Here is a 23,384-nt window from a genome sequence, read left to right as displayed (position 1 = left end):
CTAGGGCAGTCCGTGGGCAGTCTCGGGCGAAGCATCGGCGTGGTACAACTGATGTTGGCTTCTGGTCCTGCAATTGTTGTCGGCAGGTTTGGCATATGTGGATGAAGTCTTGGGGATAGATGTCTCGATTATTGTGTCCCAGACACTGCAAGTGGAATAATGTCCTGCAACACACGCAGGGGGTTTGGGGTCCATCCTGGGTACGGCAATCTGGGGCAGCACACGGTGTAGCCTCCATTGCAGTATTTCTGTTGGGCGCCACCAGGTGTTGTCTTCACTCCTGGAAGTGGATGTTTGCTCCAGCTGTGCTGATAGCTCTCGTAGAGGCAAGGCGAGGGCCCCACGTTGGGCACCAAATTGACTTGTCCCAGGCAGAGGGGAGGAGTGGGAGCATTCCCCGAGCATGGGTTGCTGCCCAAGAGCAGGGAGAGGTAGAAGCAGTCCCCCAGAGAGGTCGCTGACCACTAGAGGAGGAAGGAGGAGGACCGGTCCTCCGGAGAGGTCACTGCTTAAACAATATTGCTCATGTAATCTGCCAATTTTTATTTACCCAGAATTACTGGGAAGAGCTTTCTGCCTGGCTTAGCTCAGCCAGAGTAAATATACAATGTATGAACATATTCATCAGGGAGGGCACATCTGTACCCTTCCTGTGCATACATATTCGAATTACAATACTATTTACATTCACTTGTATAATTTAAAGGCTTCTTGTTACAACACTGGGTATTTACATATTTGTCCTGAATTAGGCTGGGCAGGTAGACAAAGTTTCCTTAATTTACATTCCCCTTTGTCTGCCATCTAGGGGCGGGTGGCGAACTAACTTTCCTCCCCATAGATTATGTAGGATGGGTGGCGCACTTGGGGCTTGTGCTATCATACCAGCCGAGTCCAAACTGGTGGACATGACAATTTGTTTGTTTGTTTGGCTTAATACATAAACTAACAAAATCATGAGTTTAAAAACAAGAGTAAAGATGAAAACACACGGTTTTGAATCTTAAATTGTAAATTTATGGTTTAATTCAAACAAGTTTAACATCGAAATAGTTTTTGTTTAATTTAATTATATATCTATTACAAGATAAATTTCGCGGCTTATTTCTTTTCTGCAACTGTAAACATTACGATTCACAATACAAACAAACAGAGCTGACTTACATTCTACCAGAAAAAAACTGTCTTGCAACAAAGGTTACCAAATTCTGGTTTATTTCATTACCAACACACCCATTATTACACCACATGCTTCGTTACATACTGGTTAGACAACTATAACTTTTATACATGTTTGCTATTTAACTTGTTCCAATCTGTGTTATTCTGTTAAGGATAGGACGATTATAGGAAAAGTAGAAAATGAATGGGAGTGTTTCAAGTTTAATGTGCCTCGAAAAAATCAAATCTATGTTTGTTCCAATCGAGTGGAAGAGAGATAGATGCGGCGCAAGCGTACAATGAGTGTAACTGGACACAACATATCGGGAAAATGTGCGTAACGGGATACTTTCGTGCATGCAGCCGGCGTTAATCGATTTATTAGACGTTGTTACATCAAAATTTACTTCCGAGGCTATGTTGTGAAACCTTAATGAAATATTGTACGAGAGGAGACCAAAACAACTGGATTGCTTTCATAAAATATAAAAAATAATATTTTTTCCAAAATCCTTCAGTCAATTTCATAGTACTCTCCATTAGATGCGATGCATTTGTCAAGTGTTTTTCCCCACTGTGTGAAGCACCTCTGTAACTCTTCAACTTTGAGATCCTCTGGTGCCCTTTGCGAAGTTGTATTTACTAGCGCAATTTTATGAAAATTAATCCCCTTTTAGATGTTTCTTCGTTATCAGAAACAGAAAAAAGTCATACGGGTCTAGGTATGGCGAGGTTGGGGGACAACAGACCACCCCTGAGTGGCCAAATAGTGGTTCACTCGTAAGACAGTGTGTGTGGGCCCATTCTCATGATTAAGGAACCAGTCACCTGGTCACCAATGTTCCGGGTGTTCCCTCCGCACATCCTCTTGCAAATATTTTAAAACTTCCATATAAATGTGCTGGTTTACAGTCTGGTCAGGGGAAACATATTCCCGGTGCACAATTCCACGATCATAAAAAAAGACAACGATCATCATCTTAAAATTCAACCTCACACTGTTTTTTCTGGTCTGGGGGAGTTCGGAATCTTCCACTGGCTTAAAGTTTGCTTGGTTTCTGGGTCATACCGGTAACACCAACTCTCATCATCTATAATGACATTGATCAAAAAGTATGGATCACTTTCAATCTCTTTTTTCAAGTCCTGGCTCAAATTTAATCAAAAGTTTTTTTTCGTTTGTGTTTGAGAAGGCGAGGAACAAATTTAGCGGCAACATGTCTTGTATGTAAATCCTCAGTCGAAATCAACTGGCACGAGCTCCAACTCACTCCTTCTCTTCTAAAATTTCGTCGATCGTGAAATGATGATCCACGATTTTTTGGGAAGATTTTTTCAATGTTTTCATCGTTTCGAGATGTTAAAGGTTGCTCATTACGAACATGGTCTTCAACACTCATTTCACCACATTTAAAGTGCCCAACCCATTTGAAAACTTGCATGTGGCTCATAGCATCCTTCTTGAAAGCTTGTTGTGGAATTTGGTAAGCTTTGTGTTGCTGACTTTTCAAGCAGGAAACAAAATTTCAAAAACATTATTTGTTCTTTTCAATCTACCATAACGAATTCGCAGGGGGAACATGAGCACAGTAACAGAAAAAACTATAACCAAGATTAAATGTTAACGTACAAACGGACACTTTCTAGGCAGCTGTTTAGCAAAGGTATCTACTAACCCCATCTATCGGGAACACTCTCTACTACGAATGGCAGTGTAATCTCAGTTCAGGTTGTTTTTATCCCCCCTCGCAAGTAATTGAACATGTTATTTTCATATTGTTTACCATTCCAAAACCCAGTTTTTTTTAAACGTTATTTTAAATATTACCCTGTTATTGAAAGATTTTCGTGGATGTGTTTCACACAATAGTACTAATATTATAAATGTGAAATTTGGGTTTTTTGGTTTGTCCTTCTACGCAGCATCGAAGCGACAAATCGAAATGAATTTTTGCACTGAGATAGTTTATGGGGCAGATAGTGATATAGGCTACTTTTTTAATCCCAGAAGTTGCATGGTTTCTGTGGGAGATATTTAGCGTAAACCTGTAATTATATTGTCGACATTAGGGCCTTTCCCGTGGTTCGGAGTCGCTGCCCAGCTGCTCCGGCAGAGATGGTTCGTGCCACGTGGCAAGGGAACCGGCCTGACTCGAGTGAAATAAAATAGTTTATAATGTTAAGTTGTATTTACTGCACACGTCACACACTGCACATCGGCTGTCATGGCCCCCATCTGTGACAGTCCATCAGGGCGAGGCCCGGCTCCACGCACTTTGAGCGCGACACGACACTAGCAGTGACCTGACTGGCGGTGACATGACAGTGACGCGTCTGACAGTGGTGTGAATGACGGTGATGTGACTGTCATTGACAGGAATGATGATGACACGAAAGACTGTGGCGTGACTGCCGATGCGAACGACGGTGATGTGACTGATGGTGATGTGACTGACAAAGACATGAATAACTGTGACGTGACTGACGACGCGAATGATGGTGACATGACCGACGAAGACGTGAATGACGGGGACGTGACAATGGTGACTGACAGTGTCCGTTCTGCTCTCACTCACAACTCTGCGACCGCACTCTCTCATTTCACTCAGGCGACTGGCTCGACGCGCGCTCCGCGACGTCTCCGCTGCCTCCCCCCCCTTGCCGCGCGCACATGAATACTCTCCTTCCCTTCGTGTGCGAGTTCGTGGAGCCCAACATGGTCACAGGCGGGGAGACGCGACTCAGTCGCCCGGGAAACACATCTACAGGTAATCAACACAAACAGATATTTACACATTCACATAATTACATATACAAAACCCTTATGAAAAGACAATCACTGTTATCGTGGTGCCACTGCTGGGCGTTCCCCTCTCGGCGAGGCCGTTTGTTACACTTTCGCGCACAGGCGCATTCGGCGCACACGCAAGACTGAAGCAGCAACGGGCAATAATGGCCTCAGCGAGCCGGAGGAGCACATGGGACGACATCTATATATCCATTCTAATTATTCATAGTAATGGACATTTGCATTTTTAATACCTTCTGATTCTGATTCTCCATAGAAACCGCTATTGCATCGGTTGCTTTCAATATGGGTTGGATTTGTCGATTATTTAATATTTTTACTCATTCTTGGCTTTTTTTTTGTTTTGTTACTGTGAAAATCAGCTCCCAAGGGTGGTTTAGCCCTAGCTGTGCCAGATACTTCAGGAAGTATTTATTATATTTAGTAATTAATATCTAATATATATTATTTGCAGTTGCACCACCCCCATGCATTCCTAGCTGGCATCGGTCTGCACAAACAGTGGTTCGTTCGGCACCAGCCGTGACAGGGTGTGGCAGTTGCAGAGCTGTTGTTTTACCTGGCCCAGGGCCTGGTCGGATGCCTGGGTCCACTGGAACTTGTACTATGGTGAAAGCAGGTCGGTCATGGGTGCAGTTATCGAGGGAGAAGTGGGGAACAAATGACCTCAACCAATTTAACAGCCCCATGAGTTTCTGGAGCTGCCTCCGTGTCTTGGGTGCCTGCATGCCCTCAATAATGGACAGCTGTTTGGGCAGCGGGCGGCAACCCTCTGCGTCCACAATATGGCCCAGAAACTCGATCTCATCTGCTCCAATGTGGCACTTCCTCGGGGCGCACATCAGCGCGTGCCTGGCGAGCCGCTCAATTACCAAGGCCAGATGGTGTGCGTGTTCCTCCCACAACATGACCAGATGATCACATCGTCCAGGTAGGCTTGGGCAAACTTGCCAATGTAGCCATTCAGTCACGGACCATCATGGTCTGGAAGGTCGCAGGAGCATCCATCAGGCTGAACGGAATCGCACAGAACTGGAAGCGCCTGCCGTCTGGGGCACTAAAGGCTGTTTTGGTGCGGTCGGCGGGGCATACTGGCACTTGCCAGTACCCCGACATGAGGTCAAGCTTGGAGAAAATTGTAGCATTCCCAGAGCCAGCGAGGGCATCCGTGATGTTGATTAATGGTGGTGGTGCTGGAATGGTGAGGTGATTTATTGCTTTGAAATTGAGGCAAAATCTCAGCGTTCCATCTTTCTTGGTGGCCATTACTATACGTTTATTATAAGGTGAATTACTAGGTTCTATTACGCCACTCACCAGCATCTCCTCAATTTGCGCATGTATGGCATCCTGCTAATGAGGTCCTACCCAAACACTTTCTGGAATGGAGGGGTATGGGGCACCAGGGGTATGCAATGCTCTGTAATTGTAGTCCTCCGTAACTGGTCCGCAGCAGCAAACACTTGCGAATGAGCCCTTATCACCTCGTCGATGTCGACATGGTGCTCAGCTGGAACTCCGTGGTACAGCTCATCCAAACCTACATCTGTGCTAGGTGGGGATGGAATAGGCCGGTGGATACCGTAGACAGTCCAGCAGCCACGGGTACCAAGGTGCCAGCGCCCGGCACAGTCTTTAATTGTAGCATAGACCTGGGCCAGCCAGGGGGCTCCCAAGATCAGCTCCTCTCGTAGCTCATGTAGCACTATGGCATCCATTTGGCTAATATGGTCCCTTATGTGGATTTTTAACTGGGCGCGCCCAGACGTGGGTGCCCAAGCTCACCTGGTGGCCAACAGGACTGCCCCTGCCTCAGCCGTCATGTCAGCAATGGAGACGAGGTGAGCGGCAATATAGTTGTGGCTGGCGGCTGTGTCCACCAGCGCCTCCAGTTCCCGACCGTCCACCTGGACTGGTATGCGCAGCAGACTGCCTTCCTCGGGACCCATGCACCCGAGCCGGGACAGCGTATCCTCTAGCCCAGCAGCTACTGTCGAGCTCACCAGCGATGTAGGGCGAACGGCAGAGCTCGCCAGAAACTCGGGGCACAGCCCATCGGGCCGACGCGGACCACCCCTGCTGATGTCAGGTGGGCGGGGCGGTAGCTCACTGGCACCCGCAGCTGCTGGCGGGGAGACCAACGGCGTGAGGCGAGCAGCAGAGCTAGCCGGAGACTCGGGGCACGGCCCATCGTGCAGGTGCGGACCGCCCCCGCCGATTGGAGTTTCGGAGAGCGGGGCCCAGCTGTCTCATCGCCCTCACCTAGGCGTTTCCCGATGGTGTTGTGTCACCTCAGCTTCCCCTTTCTTCGGCGGCCTTGACGGGGCATTCGCGGTGCCAGTGGTACATTTCTGTTGGACAGTACCTGCAGCAGGGAGGCCACTCTTCACGGGCTGTCGGGCCTCCGCGTCGCTCCCTTCGGTCAGCCATCCGCCAGGTCAGCTGCGACTGGCCCTGTGGCTCAAGGTTGCGTACCCATGGACCTGGCGAATGGGCGAATCTTTCCTGTGGTGCTGGTGGGCCAGTGTACCACACCAATGCTCCAGAATCTTCTGGTGACAGCACCGCTGGGGTGTGGTTGGGCCTCCATCGCATCGTGGTCTCAGTTGCACTTTGTATGGCCTGGTTGTCTCTCTCTGTTTCCCTCGCCACGGCTAGGAAATCGTCCACGCTTCTTCCCGCAGCGTTACGCATGAAAGGTCGTAATTCCGGTGACAGTAGCTCCACGATCACTGGCAGTATATCGGCGACAGATCCGCTTGTCGTCAGACGTCGGTGGAGGCATAGCTTTTGATAAATAAAGCCTTCCATGCTTTCCCAGGCCCGCTGTGTTTGACAGTACAGCTAGTACCGATAGCTGGCAAGGGAACGAGCGTCATAAAAACGGGATTCGAACTGGGTAACGAATTCTGTCAAAGACATCCAGTATTCGCCTGCCATCGCCCACCAGGCTTGGGCACTGTCCCGGAGCTGTCCACTAACTCTGTCCGTGAAATCGTCCTCGGGCACCACGTGTCTTGATAGTCTGTTCCAGCTTGCTTGCAGAAATGCATGCAGATCTTCATGTGATCGCCCCGTGAATACAGACAGCGACACCGCCACGCTTGAATTTCGCGGTACCGGTTCCGGCTGTGCCTCACCATAACACCGCACACCGTCGTTACAGGCTGTGCATAGGAATAATCCGTCCCTGAAATTACCGAAATCGCGTGCTGTCATGCAAGTCCTGTGTCTGACAGTGCTGCACACATAGCACTGCGCCGTCTCGCCTGGTCGCCCGGGACAGCCTACCATCACGCACGTCACGCGCTCCCTTATCACGGCCCGCTCAGTGTCATGGTTATATATTTCCTTTTTTACAGTCTTTTCCTTAGGGGTACATGAGCACCATAGCATAGTGCCCTCCCCTCGCAAGCTGCCCGCCCCATGTGGCGTATGACACACCTAGGCAGACCCCATCCATATTCACAAGCACAGGTGTGTAGCATTCCACGTCCTGCGCAGCTGACTGGCCCGAGCGGCAGACCGGGACGTCGGTTGGCAGAAAGAGGGAACTCACTCGCGCGGCCGAATTAAACCCGATACCTATGTGACGCGCTCTTATCGCTTGACAGCACAATCACACACCATTTTGGTGCATCAGCTTCTGCTCCCCCACCGCTCTTGTCCCCGCTCGACTCCTTGCAGCATCCTCGCGGCTCCCGAAAGTTTTGAAAATCCGCACTTTTCATGTCCGTTTCTATGTAATAGCCCATGGTCAACCACACTAGTTGGGCACCATTTTGTCTACGTTAGGGCTGTTCCCGTGGTCCGGAGTCGCTGCCCAGCTGCTCCGGCAGAGAAGGTTCTTGCCTCGTGGCAAGGGAACCAGCCTAACTCGGGTGAAATAAAAGAATTTATGATGTTAAGTTGTGTTTACTGCACATGTCACACACTGCATATGGGCTGTCATGGCCCCCATCTGTGACAGTCCATCAGGGCGAGGCCCCGCTCCATGCACTTTGAGCACGACACGACTCTATAGTATAGTGACCTGACTGGTGGTGACACGACAGTGACGCGACCGACAGTGGTATGAATGACTGTGATGTGACTGGCGGTGATGTGAATAACGATGACACGAAAGACTGTGGCGTAACTGCCGATGCGAACGACGGTGACGTGACTGACGGTGACGTGACTGACGGTGACATTACTGACAAAGACACGGATAACTGTGACGTGACTGACGACTCAATGACAGTTACATGCCGACGAAGACGCGAATGACGGGGACGCGACTGACAGTGTCCGTTTTGCTCTCACTCACCACTCCGCTTCCGCACTCTCTCATCCCACTCAGGCGACTGGCTCGACCCGCGCTCCGCGATGTCTCCGCGGCCTCTCATCTTGCCGCGCGCACATGAATCCCTTCCTTCCCTTCGTGTGCGAGTTCGTGGAGCCCAACATGGTCACAGGCGGGGAGACGCGACTCAGTCGCCCGGGAAACACATCTACAGGTACACAACACAAATATATATTTACACACTCACATAATTACATATACAAAACCCTTATGAAAAGACACATCACTGTTATCGTGGCGCCTCTGCAGGGTGTTCCCCTCTCGGCCAAGGCCGTTTGTTACACTTTCGCGCACGGACGCATTCGGCGCACACGCAAGCCTGAAGCAGCAACGGGCAATAATGGCCTCAGCGAGCCAGAGGAGCACTTGGGACGACGTCAATATCTCCATTCTAATTATTCATAGTAATGGACATTTGCATTTTTAATACCTTCTGATTCTGATTCTCCATGGAAACCGCTATTGCATCGGTTGCTTTCAATATGGGTTGGATTTGTCGATTATTTAATATTTTTACTCAATCTTGGCTTTTCTTTGTTTTGTTATTGTAAAAATCAGCTCCCAAGGGTTGTTTAGCCCGAGCTGTGCCATATACTTCAGGTAGTATTTATTATATTTAGTAATTAATATCTATAATCTATTAGTTCCAGTTATTCGAACAAAAATCAAAGCGCTAGGTCATAAAGAGGCACTTAATAGAACGAAAGTAATGGTGTTGTTAAACCATGCCACATTGGATTGGTTCTTAAAATCTTACTCAAAATTAAATGTTATTTGACAGCTAACTAAAGCTTCTAACTACACAGCTAACAAACTAATTGTGATAAACATGACCCATAAATCGTTTGTGCAACGAGTTAGGCAGGTGAGTAAAATTTAATAAAATAATTTAATTATGAAAAGAAGCCACATTTTTAGAAAAAAATTAAATAAAAATAATTTTTTCTGTGCATCTTGAAATGTTTTTAAATCAATCTCTTAATATGGTAATGTGATACTTCAAGAAACGATTGGTTAGTCTAGATGACACATTACAAATACTGTTTTAAGTACTCTGAGAATTTTTAGTTAGATTTGCTACTTTAAAAATACCCTATAAGAGAGTGTATTAGTTGGTTAGGTTGGTGACATTTAAAATACTTAAAATAGTGGGAACATTTATGTTAGGTTAGCTTCATTAAATAAACTGTAAACTAGTTTGAATAATAAATTGTAACATAACCAATTGTCCTTACCATTTTATAGAACTTTCAGTATAGGTAATAACCACTGACACAATTTCAGGTAATTGTCTTATATAGGAGCACAACTCTAAAAAAAAAAAAAGGTACACCCAAAAATGAATTCAGTTTCTTGTTTTATTTCTAATGATTATGTGGATGTGAATTAGGATATTTTCAAGAATTGTACTTGTAATGAACCATTTTACGTTTGCACGTGTGGTAACTCAGATGCCGCCATGCTTGAGTTCTGGTAAACATTTAATGGTATTTTGTGGTTAAGGAATTGGTGTAAAATTATTGTATATACTATGTGAAATGTAAATATAGTGATATAAATTTGTGTTGTTCTTAATGGTGTAGCAGAGACTGTTTCAACAAGAGATATCCTTGATCCTTGTGTTGCCTCCGAGTCATTCCATATCAAATCAACCAATGAAAAATTAATTTAGAAACTTCATGTTTCAGATTTATATGATTTTTTGTATTTTGATAATAAGATCTTAATACATTATAAATCCATTTTTTAAATTTATATCTTGAGTGGTTTTTTCGCATTAAATTTTTGAAAAATGCCAAACTAGCCAATTTTAGCAATGTTTTGGATCACACAAATACCTGTATATTTCCAACGAATGGTGCTAGAAGGCTGTTAGACAGCTCATTTTAAATGTAATTGAATGGGCTTCAATTTTATATGTAACTTGACCAATTTCAGAAAAAAAATTATTTTTAATTGTTTTCAAAATTTTTAATATTGAATTTCTAAAAAACACCATTTTCGATTTTTTTTAAAAATAAGTATGTTATTCCTACATATATCGGTTAGATTTGTGCCAAATTTCAAGGTGGATAATTGATGGGATCATGAGTAAATAAAAATGAGACGTTTAGTAGATGCTTAAGGGGGCATGGTAGATAAATAAATATGTTAAGCGTCAGTTATACGTTATAGGTTTTTGGAAGAAAACATTGAAAAACTGCAAAACAACAATCCTACATAATGTTATTTGTTAACTATATTAGCAGACGTCCCAAAATGACAATTATCGAGCGTTGGTTCTTCCGCAGCAATTAAATGTTCAAAATTACTCAAGTAACCTTCAGTTTTTAATTAATGCATTTAGCTCTTGTTTAGATACCATGCCACCTTAAGAAATAGTTGCAGCAAGTAAGAGTACCATAATTTTACTTCAAATTTTGACTTAGTAAAGTATTCAAATTGTATTGTTATAGACTAAATTTTTTTTACAAAATATAAAACACGGATAACAAATCTTACCTTACATTCATCCAGTGTTCTTTGATTAAACATTTGATCAATATGATATTACAAAGCACTTGATCTTGCTGAACAGATGTAGCCTAAATTCAAAGCACATTATCTTGCTGAAAGGATGTAGCCTAAGTTATAACTGACAAAACATACAATTGCTTATGAAAAAAATCTGTTTAGTATATATTTATTTATTTACAGTTTTCACTTAGGTTGTGGCATACTTCGTTCAAGCAGGCGTGATGTCTCTACAATCTCTTCTTTAGTGAGTGTGTAAGTTCTCCCAGTTGCTGTACAAGGTTCAACCTTTTTAAGATCATCTTCAGTTCTAATGTCTAGTATATCGGCTCTTGGTGCTGGATAAAAAAAGGAAGCAGCAGGTCCTTTGGGATGTAAAAAACTGACTTTAACTTCATTATTCTCATTACTTTTTACCAATATACATGCAAGTCACCAAAAGTTATCGTATTTCACAGTAACAAACCCAGATTCTACATCTTCCAACATTGGCGACATGCCTTCTGGTGATACAGGAGCTTCTATTTTTTTCTCTGTACTTAAAAAATACAGCTTTGATTCCATTTGTGATTCAGATATAGGTATTATAGCATGGATTTTGTGTGTTCCTTTGATAGTCTTTGTGCCCTCAAAACGTTTTGACAATCTTTTTTGGTTCTCATTATGGTCATCAATTGTGCAGTACTTAAATTTTATTCCTGAAATGTTACTTCTTGCAAAATCATACAGCTGCAGTGGTGTCATGATTTGTTCATTATATGGTCTCTGTAAACTAGCTTTAGTTGCAAGTCTTTTCACAGTGCCTCCAAGACCATCGCAAGCACTTTTCCCATGTGTTGTGGCAAAGAAATGCCACTTAGCTTGGATTCCAAAATCTTTTTTGTGTAGACAGAGATTTAAAATTTTTTTTCTGTTTTTGTATTGACCTGCGCACCCATCCGAGAAGTAAATAATTTTTTTCAAATCAACAATAGTTTCTTTTAACACAGCTATCAGATTTGTTTGGAAGAGGTTGAATGCTACAGTATTGTGGATTAAACATTCAGAAATGATGACATAACTTAGGTGTTTTACTGCATCACTATCTTTGTAGTAAACTACAAAGGGATGACGTTTTGCTTGGCTGTTAGTCCAATGGTAAGACTGCACTTCATCCTGTAGTACAAAAGAATAATTTTCAGCGAAGTCACACGTAACAAGGACTTCTCCTTCTTTCAAGTTTGATTTGGTTTCATTATAAAACTGCTTCTGCACAAGAGAAATGAATGAGTGGGTTTTCAATTTTAACAAGGCTCCAATGAACTCTTCTATAAATTCATATTTATCTTTGATGAGTGTCTCTAATGTGGCTCTGTCTACGGACAACCATTGTTTGTATGTTATTTGATCAACCATTTCATCTTCAAACTTAAGAATCAGAAAATTTTTCAGTTTTTCTGTCCCAGGGCATTCTTTACAAATACTGAAATAACAATCAGGTGATGGAGGATTACACATGATTTTGAACAAGCAGTTCTGGTAATTTTGCAATGTTTCTTCATTTCCATCTAATACAAAGTAGTTCATTTTGGACGTAGTCATCATCAACTTGACATTTTGATGAATAAGGCACACACAAACTGTTATGGGTTCCACTCTTCCCGGCTAAAATGCAGTTTTATGGCCTCAACTCGCAAAATTTTGTAAAGCCAATACAATTTGTTCGGTATTCCCCTTTAAACACATTATACATTTCATTAAGATTTATCAAAATCAGCCGCTTTTGCAGGTGAGTTTTTTGTTCTCCGTCCTTCCGAACTGCAACAACATCTTTCTTTCCAGGCATTATCCTGCTGATATCATCCCTATTATAAAAATTGGTGACAAGCTGAACTGTTTCTGGATTTAATGTTTTCCCTGGTTTAGGGTTGGGGCTTGAGAGACAACCTTTTTCTTTCACTAGGTAGTTTCTTCATGGCTCTTGCCTCATAATCGCTAACTCCAAACTCATTTACAATTCTTTTTCGAGTCCAGCTTTGAGGCAACACTGATAGAAGCATCATTTTTTCACTTCTACTAGTGAGTTGAGAAAACTTTAGTTTTAACTGATTAATTATCTCAGATTCATCCTTTTGATTTTGTGATTTTTCAGTATAACATTCTGTTTGAGGCCCAATTAATGTCTTCTCAAATGTTGCTTTAACTTGTTCAAGTTTTTGTTTAGTGTAAGAATGACTTTTAAGTTTCTGTTTCTTGATCGGGGATTCTCCTACCAGCTCCAATGATTTATTTAAAAACTCTAATGATGAATCAGAATCTATATAATTACTGTCTTGTTTACTACTACTATCTGACATTACAATGTCCTCATCATTACTGCTTTCATGGTTTGAGTCTAAACATTTTTTAAACTGCTTGTTCATTTTTATTCTACACCCATCACAAATTTTCATTCCTTCCTCAACATCTTCAAATCCCAAGGATCACATCCAATTAGTTACATTTCTTAGCTTACCTGACTGATTATGTCCTTTTTCTTTGAAAGGATTACAACACTTCACTGAAAACACTACCCAATTTATCTTATCATCTTGATTAGTCATGGCGAAATAAAACACAACACAACCACTAAACCTAACCTAATATAACCTAAACAGTACTTTTAATGAAATGGACAGACTCAGCTACTCTTAGAGGAGTTTTGGAATAAAGAATAACTTTTATATCACTCTGCAAGGCCAGGAATTAATTGGCTCAGTATTTTCAAACAGCAAAATTGCATACCTAGGTAGGGGAGAGTGGGGCTAGTGTGGACACTTTTCTTTTATTTAATATGGATCAGGTGACATATTTGATAGTAAATTCTGAAAATATTCCTGTGTGATCTGTAACCTGTCTACTTTAATATAAAATTAATGCAAAACACCTATCCCTATATTAAAAAAATACATACCAACTAAAATATTAAGAGAAATTTTGTCCACTTTAACCCCTGGTTGGGGTTAGTGTGGACACTCTTAGGGGTCAGTGTGGACACAGCATAAATTTTATTTAAAATTATAAATTGCAGTAGCTACTTAAATGTTTTAAGTAATTTTGACATTTATAATAGTAATACTGATCAAAATCGTAAAAAGAAATCAGCATTTCATAGCACATTATAGGTAGATAGATCAACCTCAAACCACATATATCCAGCTGTACGTTTTGTTCCCGCTGTAACCTTTGGAGTCGGCAATTTACAAACTATATCTTTTCTTTCTATGGCAGCAATATCCTCAACTGCAGGAAATGTAAATCTTTCTCGTTTCTTTCTTAAATACTTTACACAATACTCATTAGTATCAAACATTTCAGTCACTAGAGCTGCATAACAAAGTATCTTGTTTTTTGCTTCAAACTGGACCAAAACAAAATCATTAACAGTAATAATATCACTATCACACAATTTTGCTGGTTGAGGGAGTTCTGACGATTCGCTGAATTCATCACCTGAAGAAAGTTCAAAAGCTTCGTCGGTCTCATAGCTCGAAGAATCTTCACGTACAACTTTCTTAAACAGCTGTCGTTTTAAATGTTTTGAACTTTGGTTCCCCATATCCTCAACTGTTTTGGTTTTCCTTGTTGCCTTCTGGAACACAGCTTTTTCTTCTAGCTTCCTCTTTTCTGGAGTGTCCGTGTAGATGCAGGATTTCATTTGTTCTCGTTTCCTTTTTGTACCATTTCCTGATGTGGTGACTTTAGGCAATGGTCTAACATCCTCAGGAGTTACTGGTTCTTCCATTGTTCTCACAGTGTCATGAAGTGTGGAAGAAGCTGGAGTACTCTGATTTATTTGTTGGCTAGTGGATGGTGTTGGAGACTCTGGATTTTTAAGTGGTCCACTAGGTTTTGTTGCTGGATTAGACCTGTCGCAAACATAATTACAAAGAAAATCATCATCCGTAAAAACTAACCTGTTAAACGGATAAATACCTGGTTTTGCAAAACCAGAAATTATGTTCTTTGGTATGAAGGAGTTAACAAATGCGGAAGCAGCCAGTGTAGGAATATTGTAAATCGATATCTGTTTTCCAGGGTTTGTTCTCAACCAGTCACTGAAAGCAACTTTAAGTGCAGCCTTGAATGGACCAAATACAGAGACATCCAACGGTTGTAGGCGTAGGCGGTGAGAACAATGTGGTGGAAAAGAAAGTATAACAATGCCATTGTCTCTTGCATAGTCCACAGCTTCTATTGTAATGTGACTTGAATGGTTGTCAAGAAGTATGAGAACTGGATTCTCCTTTGAACACTGTGTGTGCTTTTGGATGTGCTGTAAAACAGAAGGAAATAATTCAGCCGTCATCCATCCAGATTTTGTAGCTAAACCTAAGCTGCCTGCTGGAGCACCAATCAAAAAGTTTTCTTGATATTTCACACGAGGAAATACGAACACTGGAGGGATGGTATTACCAGTTGCTTTGATAATGCCACACATTGTTACTAATTCTCCTCTCTCTCTTGACACTATTTGACCAACTTGTTTCTTGCCTGTTGGTGCGATTACTTTGGGAGAAGGCAATACAGTTGTAACTCCAGTCTCATCCAAATTTAAAATTCGGTCAGGATCAAAGTTGTAACGCTCCAAAACATTACCATAGTTATCATAAAAAGTTTTCACATTTGTCATATTGAATGACAAAGCCCTAGCTAAACTAGTATTTTCTGGTCTGCGCAAACTTACATTGGGATTTCTTTTCATGAAACTTAGCATCCAATCTGTTCCAGCAGTTCCATTTGTTACCCAGCTTTCTGGCATGGGTTTTCCAAGTTTTACACAGTATTCAAATGCTAACTTTCTTGCTTGCATGTATGTCAGTCCGTAATGAATTTCTGAAGCTTTGATAAAATATTCACACAACATTCTTTCCTCTTCATCTGTAAATATTTGCTGTCCCTTAAATTTATTTCTTCCTGAAACTTTTAGACTTAGTTTGATGATATCCTCTTCACTGGAATTTCCCGAATCACTAGCACATGCATTATCTGTCTTTTTTTTCTTGAACTGTTGAATACGTTTGTGCAGCATAGATTTAGAGAGACCATGATTTGTAGCTGCTTCCCTGACACTTTTGTTATACTTTATAACATCAATTATTGCTATTTTCACAGCTTCCTCCGAGATGTTACATCTTTCACTCTTCCTTTTATATGTTCGAACCATCCTGAAATGAAAATAATTGGGATCTGTAGTAAAAGTACAATCTGGGGTTAGAGTGGACATGTCCACTGTGGCCCCATGAAGTCTGTCCACTTTAGCCCCGCATGCTCACTTTAGACACTTGCAAGGTTAAGTGAAAAAAAAAATAAAACAAACAAATATGGCAGTACGAAAAAATAAATGTTAATAAACATACCTTATTTTAATATTTGAATCACATAAACATTGCTTAAAGTTGATACTGAAAACAGAGGTAACTTTAGTTATCCAGATTTTACTTTTTAAGCCTCAAAACACAAAACAAATATTACTGAAAACACATTTGGAACCAAACAAACTTTCTCCATAGATTTACAACAACAATATGGTTAGCAACTATATAAAAATTTCCCTTCCAATTATCCAAAGAGAAAGTAGAGAAATATCCACTGTCCACAATAGCCCCATGTCCACACTAGCCCCACTCTCCCCTACTCTAAAGTAAGGTGTCAAAAACAAATATAGGCTACACAAGTCATGATTAAACAAAAGAGCCTCATTAAATATCCAGTTATATAAAAAAACACATAGGTAGATAAAGAACATTGTTTTGCAGCAGCATGGAAATCAGTGCAGCCACGAATTTAAACACAAATTTCCATTGTTAGTCATTTAAAAAATGTTACTGGCCTTACCTAAGTATTTAGCAGTCTTAGCACAGTCTACATTTCTTCTAAATTTTATTTACTCATGATCCCATCGATTCTCCACCTTAAAATTTGGCACAAATCTAACCAATATATGTAGGAATAACATACTTAAAAAAAAAAAAAAAATCGAAAATGGTGTTTTTTTTAGAAATTTAATATTACAATTTTTGAAAACAATTAAAAATATTTTTTTTCTGAAGTTGGTCATGTTACATATCCAATTGAAGCCCATTCAATGACCTTTAAAATTAGCTGTCAAACAGTCTTCTAGCACCATTGGTTGGACACCTACAAGTATTTGAGTGATCCAAAACATTGCTAAAATTGGCTATTTTTGCAATTTTCAAAAATTTATACAAAAAAAAAAAAACTACTAGAAAAAAAATTAAAAAAAAAAAAACAGATTTATAATGTATTTAGTTGATATTACTAATATACAAAAAAAAACATGAAAATCTAAGGTGTAGAGGTTAAGGCCTCTGGTTGATTTCATATGGAATGACCCCTCCATAATGTTTCCTTGAAATTAGCTGCAACTTGATTCTTTGGTTATCCAGAGATCCTTGGGAATATATTGTAACCGAGACTTTTTTCAAAAAGACACGGTTGTTTTAACGTCAATAAATTACAGTCAGGGTCAAGTTTATTTTCCATCCTAGTTTGTTTTCCGTTTCAAATGAATATTTTCAGTACCTATTAACTTTGTTTATGTTTGAAATTTTTAAAATATTTCAAAAACTTGGTATGTAAATTTTGAATTTTTATTTTATTTGTTTTCAAATTTTAACCCTTTGCATGGAACATCTTCTTTTTTATCAGTTAAGTGGCACACCAGTCCCTCAGACAATTATAATTTGGTTAGCCATTTATACGCTTTAAAATAGGTTTCAATTGCCAGGTTGTTTTTAAAGAAACATTTACAACTTAATATTCTGTATTGTGTAATTCATATATAAACAGTTCACGTTATTTAATTAAGTTAGGAACATTTTTATGTTACCACACTTTGACCTAAACTAAACTAAAAGCACATACAGATGTCATCTATGCAAAAAGCTTAAAATAAAATGAATCAGAAAAACAACACATAGCTAACTAAGGACAAATAATAAAATATAAAAACGATATAGACGAAAAATTAATGTCCTACAAACACTTGAAGCAAATGAATGCTGGATTTAGGATATTATATGTCACACACTCCTTAAGTATATTTTCATTGAGCACTCCAAGCAATTAGGAGTGTTGCACTGCACGTTCTTGTTATTAGTTTTCCTCTACCTCTGGTATGGGCAGTAATGGCACTTTTTTTTCAAGACGATCCGCCCTTTATTGATTCGATGAAGATCGACCTCTCCAGGATGGATTGTTGTCAGGCAATTTTTTATTATTATTGGTAGACTCAATTTCAAGTTCTGAATGGTAAGTCATCGATGAAAATGGTTTGCTGTCAGTGACAGCCATAATTTAGATATGAAGTCAAATTGACGTAGGTTTCTGTTTACGTCATTTCTTTTGTAGATGATGTAGCCATTGCTGTAGCTAATGGACATGAAATGATAAAAAATTGCCAGAGGCCATCTCCTGGTTTTTTGGTTGGCAGCATACATGCTGTACTTATATCCAATTTGTTGACTCCAGATTTCATGTGATTATAAATGAAATTATCTAGGTATGGCTTGTTGTTATTTTTGACATATTTGTTGTGGTGCATTGATGAAAGGTGAATGACAGCCTTGGATTTTTTGGCGAATGCGATAAAAGTGTGAATTCTTTGGTGAATCCATGTAAAGATGACTCAACAGGCCTGCTTTTGTTCGGCTGAAATTCCGGAGGTATTACCGTACTGGCTGGTTTCTCTTTAGCATTCCCACAATTGTCAAGGACTTGTCACAAATATTGTGCCAGTTCCATGCTCGAAAACAAATTATCCATAGTAATGTTCCTATTGATGCCGTACAATGGGTTTGACTAATCATACCACTGCTTATGTCGGCTTCTTCAGCACTGAGAGTCATCACGTCATTATCTTTTCCAAAATAAATGTAGGCGTTTGAAAGGTAAAATTTTTGAGCATCAGCCAGGCAAACTAATTTTATGCCATATTTAGCAGGTTTGTTAGGCAAATACATCTTAAATTTGCGTCTTCCCGGAATGGGACAAGTGTCTCGTCGACATAGGTAAAGGCTCCAATTTCGTACATTTGCTGGCAGTTTTTTATGACCCTATTGAAAATTTCAGAAATCGCAGCTGCCTGATCTATTTCTTTCCTGGTGAGTTCGTCAGTTCTAGAGTCGTCAAATCATAATGCTCTGATAAGGATATTGCAGCGTTTTTTTGACATCACAGCATGGCATGCCTATGAGCCCTATAGAAAAAAGTGATGATAGTGATTCTCTAGCCGATTTGTAAATGTAGCACAAAATCAACAATCCTAATACATGCTTTTATTTAATCTAGATGTCTGTCAGGTGATAAAAGGTATCATTGAATTTGGTATTCTCTCGCATGGAATTCAATTTCATTTTAGTCCATGTGACAATGTCCTCGAGAATGTCAGTGAGTTAAAAGGATTCCCCAAACATCTTCAGGGCTGGGATGAAGTAAATTTTTTGTGTGGCCTTGGAATGTGGACGTTTTAATTTTTATAATATTTTTGCTGGCGGGACATTCCATGTCAGATCAACACACTTTGAATTAAAATTTTACCTCACCATTTTAGAACTTCTTCAAATTTTGTATAGTGGTAATATGTACTAAGAATAAGAAAAATATTAAATTTTAATTTTTTATCTCTAACGGTTTCCAAAATACAGCTATGTAAAGTTTTCAAAAAAGCGCTCAAAAACGCTGGACGAGCGTTTTTGAAATTGCTCTAGAAGCTGTTCTAATTAAGCTAGAAAGGTGGGAGTGGTGTCATTTTACTCCATTTTTAATGGGCTTTCTTATGAAATATAACACACCATAGGTTGTCATAAAAAATTTTTTCCTAAACTTAAAATCAAAATTTTGATTTTGAATAAAACAAAAAGTGCATCCCAAAAAATTTTGAAAAAATTCTTAAAAGTAGTTTGTACTTATGGGAAGCATGTGTCAAAATTTCAAAATGGGCATGCAATGGGTTCAATAGGTAAAAAATATTTGAAATGAGAGTTGATTTCTAAAATCAGTACGGTTTATGTAGTGTATGGTAGTATTAATTGTTTGTACATGAACAAATAGGCATTCCATTTACTTACTGAGTACAAATTCACTTGTTACTTGACATTGCCTGAGTTATTTTTAGTGTCTCTTCAGCTGTAAGTGTATAAATCCTTCCAGTAGGAGTTGTAGGATCAACTTTGCAGAGGACGTCCGTTACTGATATCCACAACACATCAGGCTTCCTTGGATATGAAAATGAAGCTGCCGGTCCAGGAGGGTGTAAAAATGTTACTTTTAATTCATCATCTTCTTCCTTCTTCTCCAAAACATAAGCAACCCACCACTTTTCATCATACACTGCCGTTATGTAGCCATTTACATCACTTATTTGCAATTTATCTGGTGATTTTTGAACAGCTACAGTGTCTTCAGTTTTACTTTCCGAAAAAACTTCAACTCTTAGTTTTGAGAGACTCAATGGTTCAGGTATAAAACAGTGGAATTTTTGAGTACCCTTAATAGTAATAGCCTGGTTGAAACGCTCCTCGAGAAACTTTTCAGATTCAATATGATCTTCTTGGGTTGAAAAGGTAAAATGTATTCCATTGATATTTTGTTTTGCCCATTCATAAAGTTGAATGGCTGTCAGGATTTGACTGTCATATGGCCGCTGTAGACTAGCTTTAGCGGCTAGTCTCTTGACCGTGCCACCAATCCCATCACAAGGGCCCTTTCCATGAGCCGTAGCTGAGAAATGCCATTCAGCTTCAACATCAAAATCCTCTTTATGGTAGCACAAGTTTATGAAGTTTTTTTTTGTTTTTATATTGCCCAGCACACCCGTCAGAGTAATAGAAAATCTTCTTTGGTAATGCCTGGAAATGTTTTGTCAAGAATTCAATAAGTTTCTTTTGAAACGTATAAACAGACACGGTATTGTGCTCCAAGCAATCTGATACCACAACAAAACTGACATGTTTGAGTTTGTCTTCACTTTTGTAATAAATTACAAAAGGGTGAAGAGTTACATGTTCATTAGCCCAGTGGTAGCTCTGAGCCTCGTCTTGTACCACAATTGTGTAGTTTTTGGAAAAGTCTAGGTTTATCACAAACTCTGATTCATTTAAATTTTCTTTTTTATCATTGATGAAAGCAGACTGCATTTTAGCAATAAAATCATGTTTTATTAGAGGTGAAAGTTTTTCCAAAAAGAAAGTGATAAAGTCTTCTGAAGATTTGTTTAAAGTCTCAAGAGTGCAACGATCTACAGACACCCATTGACGAAAGGTGACATTTTCTATCAAATTTTCTTCAAAGGCATCTTCAAGAATTGTTTGTATAGGTGTAACCCCAGGACAATCGGCACATTCACCCATGACACATGTTATTGTTGGTGGATTGCATTGCATTTTGACCATACACTGCTTGTACGACTTTAATTCACCATTAGTTAGAGTTCCTAATCGGGCATTTTCTATAATCAACTTCACATTTTGGTGGATAGTACATACGCACACTGCATGCGTGCCACTTTTGCCTGCTAAAATACATTGTTTTGGTCTTAGTTCAGCAAATTTAGAGAATCCTACTTTAATGTGGGGGGATTTCTCTTTGAACAGAGTATAAGCTTCCTTCAGATTACACAAGATAAGACGTTTTGATATTTTGGTTTTATTTCCATTTGCCTCAACAACTGATACACAATCTTTTATGCCGGGCATTGCTCTGCTGATTTCATCATTTAGATAAAAGGAATGAATAAATAGTATTTACAACATCTTCTGAGAGCGTCTTACCAGGCTTGGGATTGGGAGTCTCTAATATACCTTTCTGTTTTAAAATTTTTTTTGCTTGTCTTACCATATAGTTTGGCGCATTAAATTCCCTCATAATCTTCCTTATCCCCCAACCCTCTGGGAGGCAAGTAAGTATCATTAATTTCTTAACACGATTGTTTGAAACGGAAACTTGATCTTTGAGGTTTTGTAAAACTGATTGGTCAAGATCGTCCTCTTGACTGGACGATGATAGATCTGCTGCTACAAAAAGTTTTCGTTTCATTGCAGAGTGAATTTTTCTTGCTTTGGTTGTTGCATACTGCTTGGATTGGATTTTCCTTTTGTCAATAGGAGACTCTTCTAGCTCCAAAAGAGAAATATTCATTTGATCTACTATTATTTTCGAAATAGAAAGTTAGGGTCCCTGTCTGAATCCGAACTGGACATTTCATCATTCAATGCCACTAAGCAAGGCTTAGCTGAAGGGCCAGGTTGATTGGCATTTAAGTTTGTCTTCAAAGCTGTAATTTCTTTCCTACATTTATTGCAAATTTTAGCTTCCTTTGGAATTTCAGGATATAAACTGCACATCCATGATGTGACATTTCTTAATGTCTTTTTATCCCTGACTGTATGATTTTCTTTTTTTAAGGGATTAAAACATTGTAATCTAATAAACACAACTTTTTTCTCCATTTTTTAAAGTCTAAAATTTAAAATTGATTAAAACCGTTTTGCAATTTACAAGTTTCAACAAAAAATTGTCTTTAAATAATAATTAATTGAATAAAAATATTGACATGTATAATGTACATTACATAACTGTATTATCATTAGTACTCACTACTGTCACATATTACTAGTAGTTACACTCACTAATACTTTATCACATCACTGTTCTTAGCATAACTACTGATTCTACTGACAAGAGCACCAGACTCAGACGAACTGCTATGTGAGCTATTCTTGTGAGGTGCAGGTCTCAACTTGTCAGCAAAGCTTGCCCCCTCCCCCCTCAGGCCCTCTCCTTCCTGCCTGCTGGAGCAGATTGATTACAGTCTGAATGTTAGTCTTAAAACTTTCTAGCTTATTCTTTACTGTTTTTTAAAAATTACTTGAATGATACCTACATATTTTAAAATCCACTTGTATAAAGACATTAACTAATAAACAGTCACCTCAATAATAAATTAATATCAATACGAACTTTCCCGAAGGTACACGATGATGTTGTCGGGATAAATACGACCATACTGGACGATACCATCATGGCGACCCTCGATTATCGCTACATTGCCGCGTAAACAAAGTTTATTAATTTTTAAACTAATTCTAGTTTCCAGTTTACAGTTTTCATGTAGTTATTTTTCAAGAAGAGACTCTGCAAACTGTGCGAAGTGAAAGAAAACTTCTGAAACGTTTTATTATAACCATAACCATAGCCATAACTACCAACACCTATGTTTGTGTAGATTTATTATAGATAGTAAAATTATTAGCATTACTGATGTTGGTAAAATAGAACATAGTAAAATATCTTTACCAAATTAAAATTCCCAAAATCTCACCTTTTTGCAGATAATATTTAACCATGAAGCCATAATCTGCCCATTTTGAAATTTTAACTTATGCTTACCATTAATATAGCCTACTTGTAGGAATTTTTTCAAAATTTTTTGGGACGCACTTTTTGATATATTCAAAATCAAAATTTTGATTTTGAGTTTAGAAAAAAAAACTTTATTACAACCTATGGTGTGTT

At 39.5% G+C, this 23,384-nt stretch overlaps 1 protein-coding gene across 7 annotated transcripts in view; it reads left to right on the top strand.

Annotated features, from left to right (window-relative positions):
• Positions 1–23,384, top strand: part of LOC134527267 (peroxisome biogenesis factor 2) — a 386,335-nt gene that overhangs the window by 126,456 nt on the left and 236,495 nt on the right. The window contains exon 1 of one of the 7 annotated variants that reach the window (XM_063359791.1): positions 8,877–9,180. The exons of 1 other annotated variant lie outside the window; for it this stretch is intronic. In XM_063359791.1, the coding sequence (XP_063215861.1) occupies positions 9,145–9,180 (36 nt within the window). In that variant the 5' untranslated portion in view covers positions 8,877–9,144. Of the gene's footprint in view, positions 1–8,876; positions 9,181–10,032; positions 14,977–23,384 lie in introns of those variants that run through there. 5 more of the 7 variants (XM_063359793.1, XM_063359789.1, XM_063359792.1 and 2 more) reach the window with 5 other exon arrangements.

The sequence above is a fragment of the Bacillus rossius genome, chromosome 1 (assembly GCF_032445375.1).
Source record: "Bacillus rossius redtenbacheri isolate Brsri chromosome 1, Brsri_v3, whole genome shotgun sequence".
Lineage (NCBI taxonomy): Eukaryota > Metazoa > Arthropoda > Insecta > Phasmatodea > Bacillidae > Bacillus > Bacillus rossius.
Note: the sequence above shows the minus strand (reverse complement) of the source record. Positions and strands in the feature narration are given on the sequence as shown.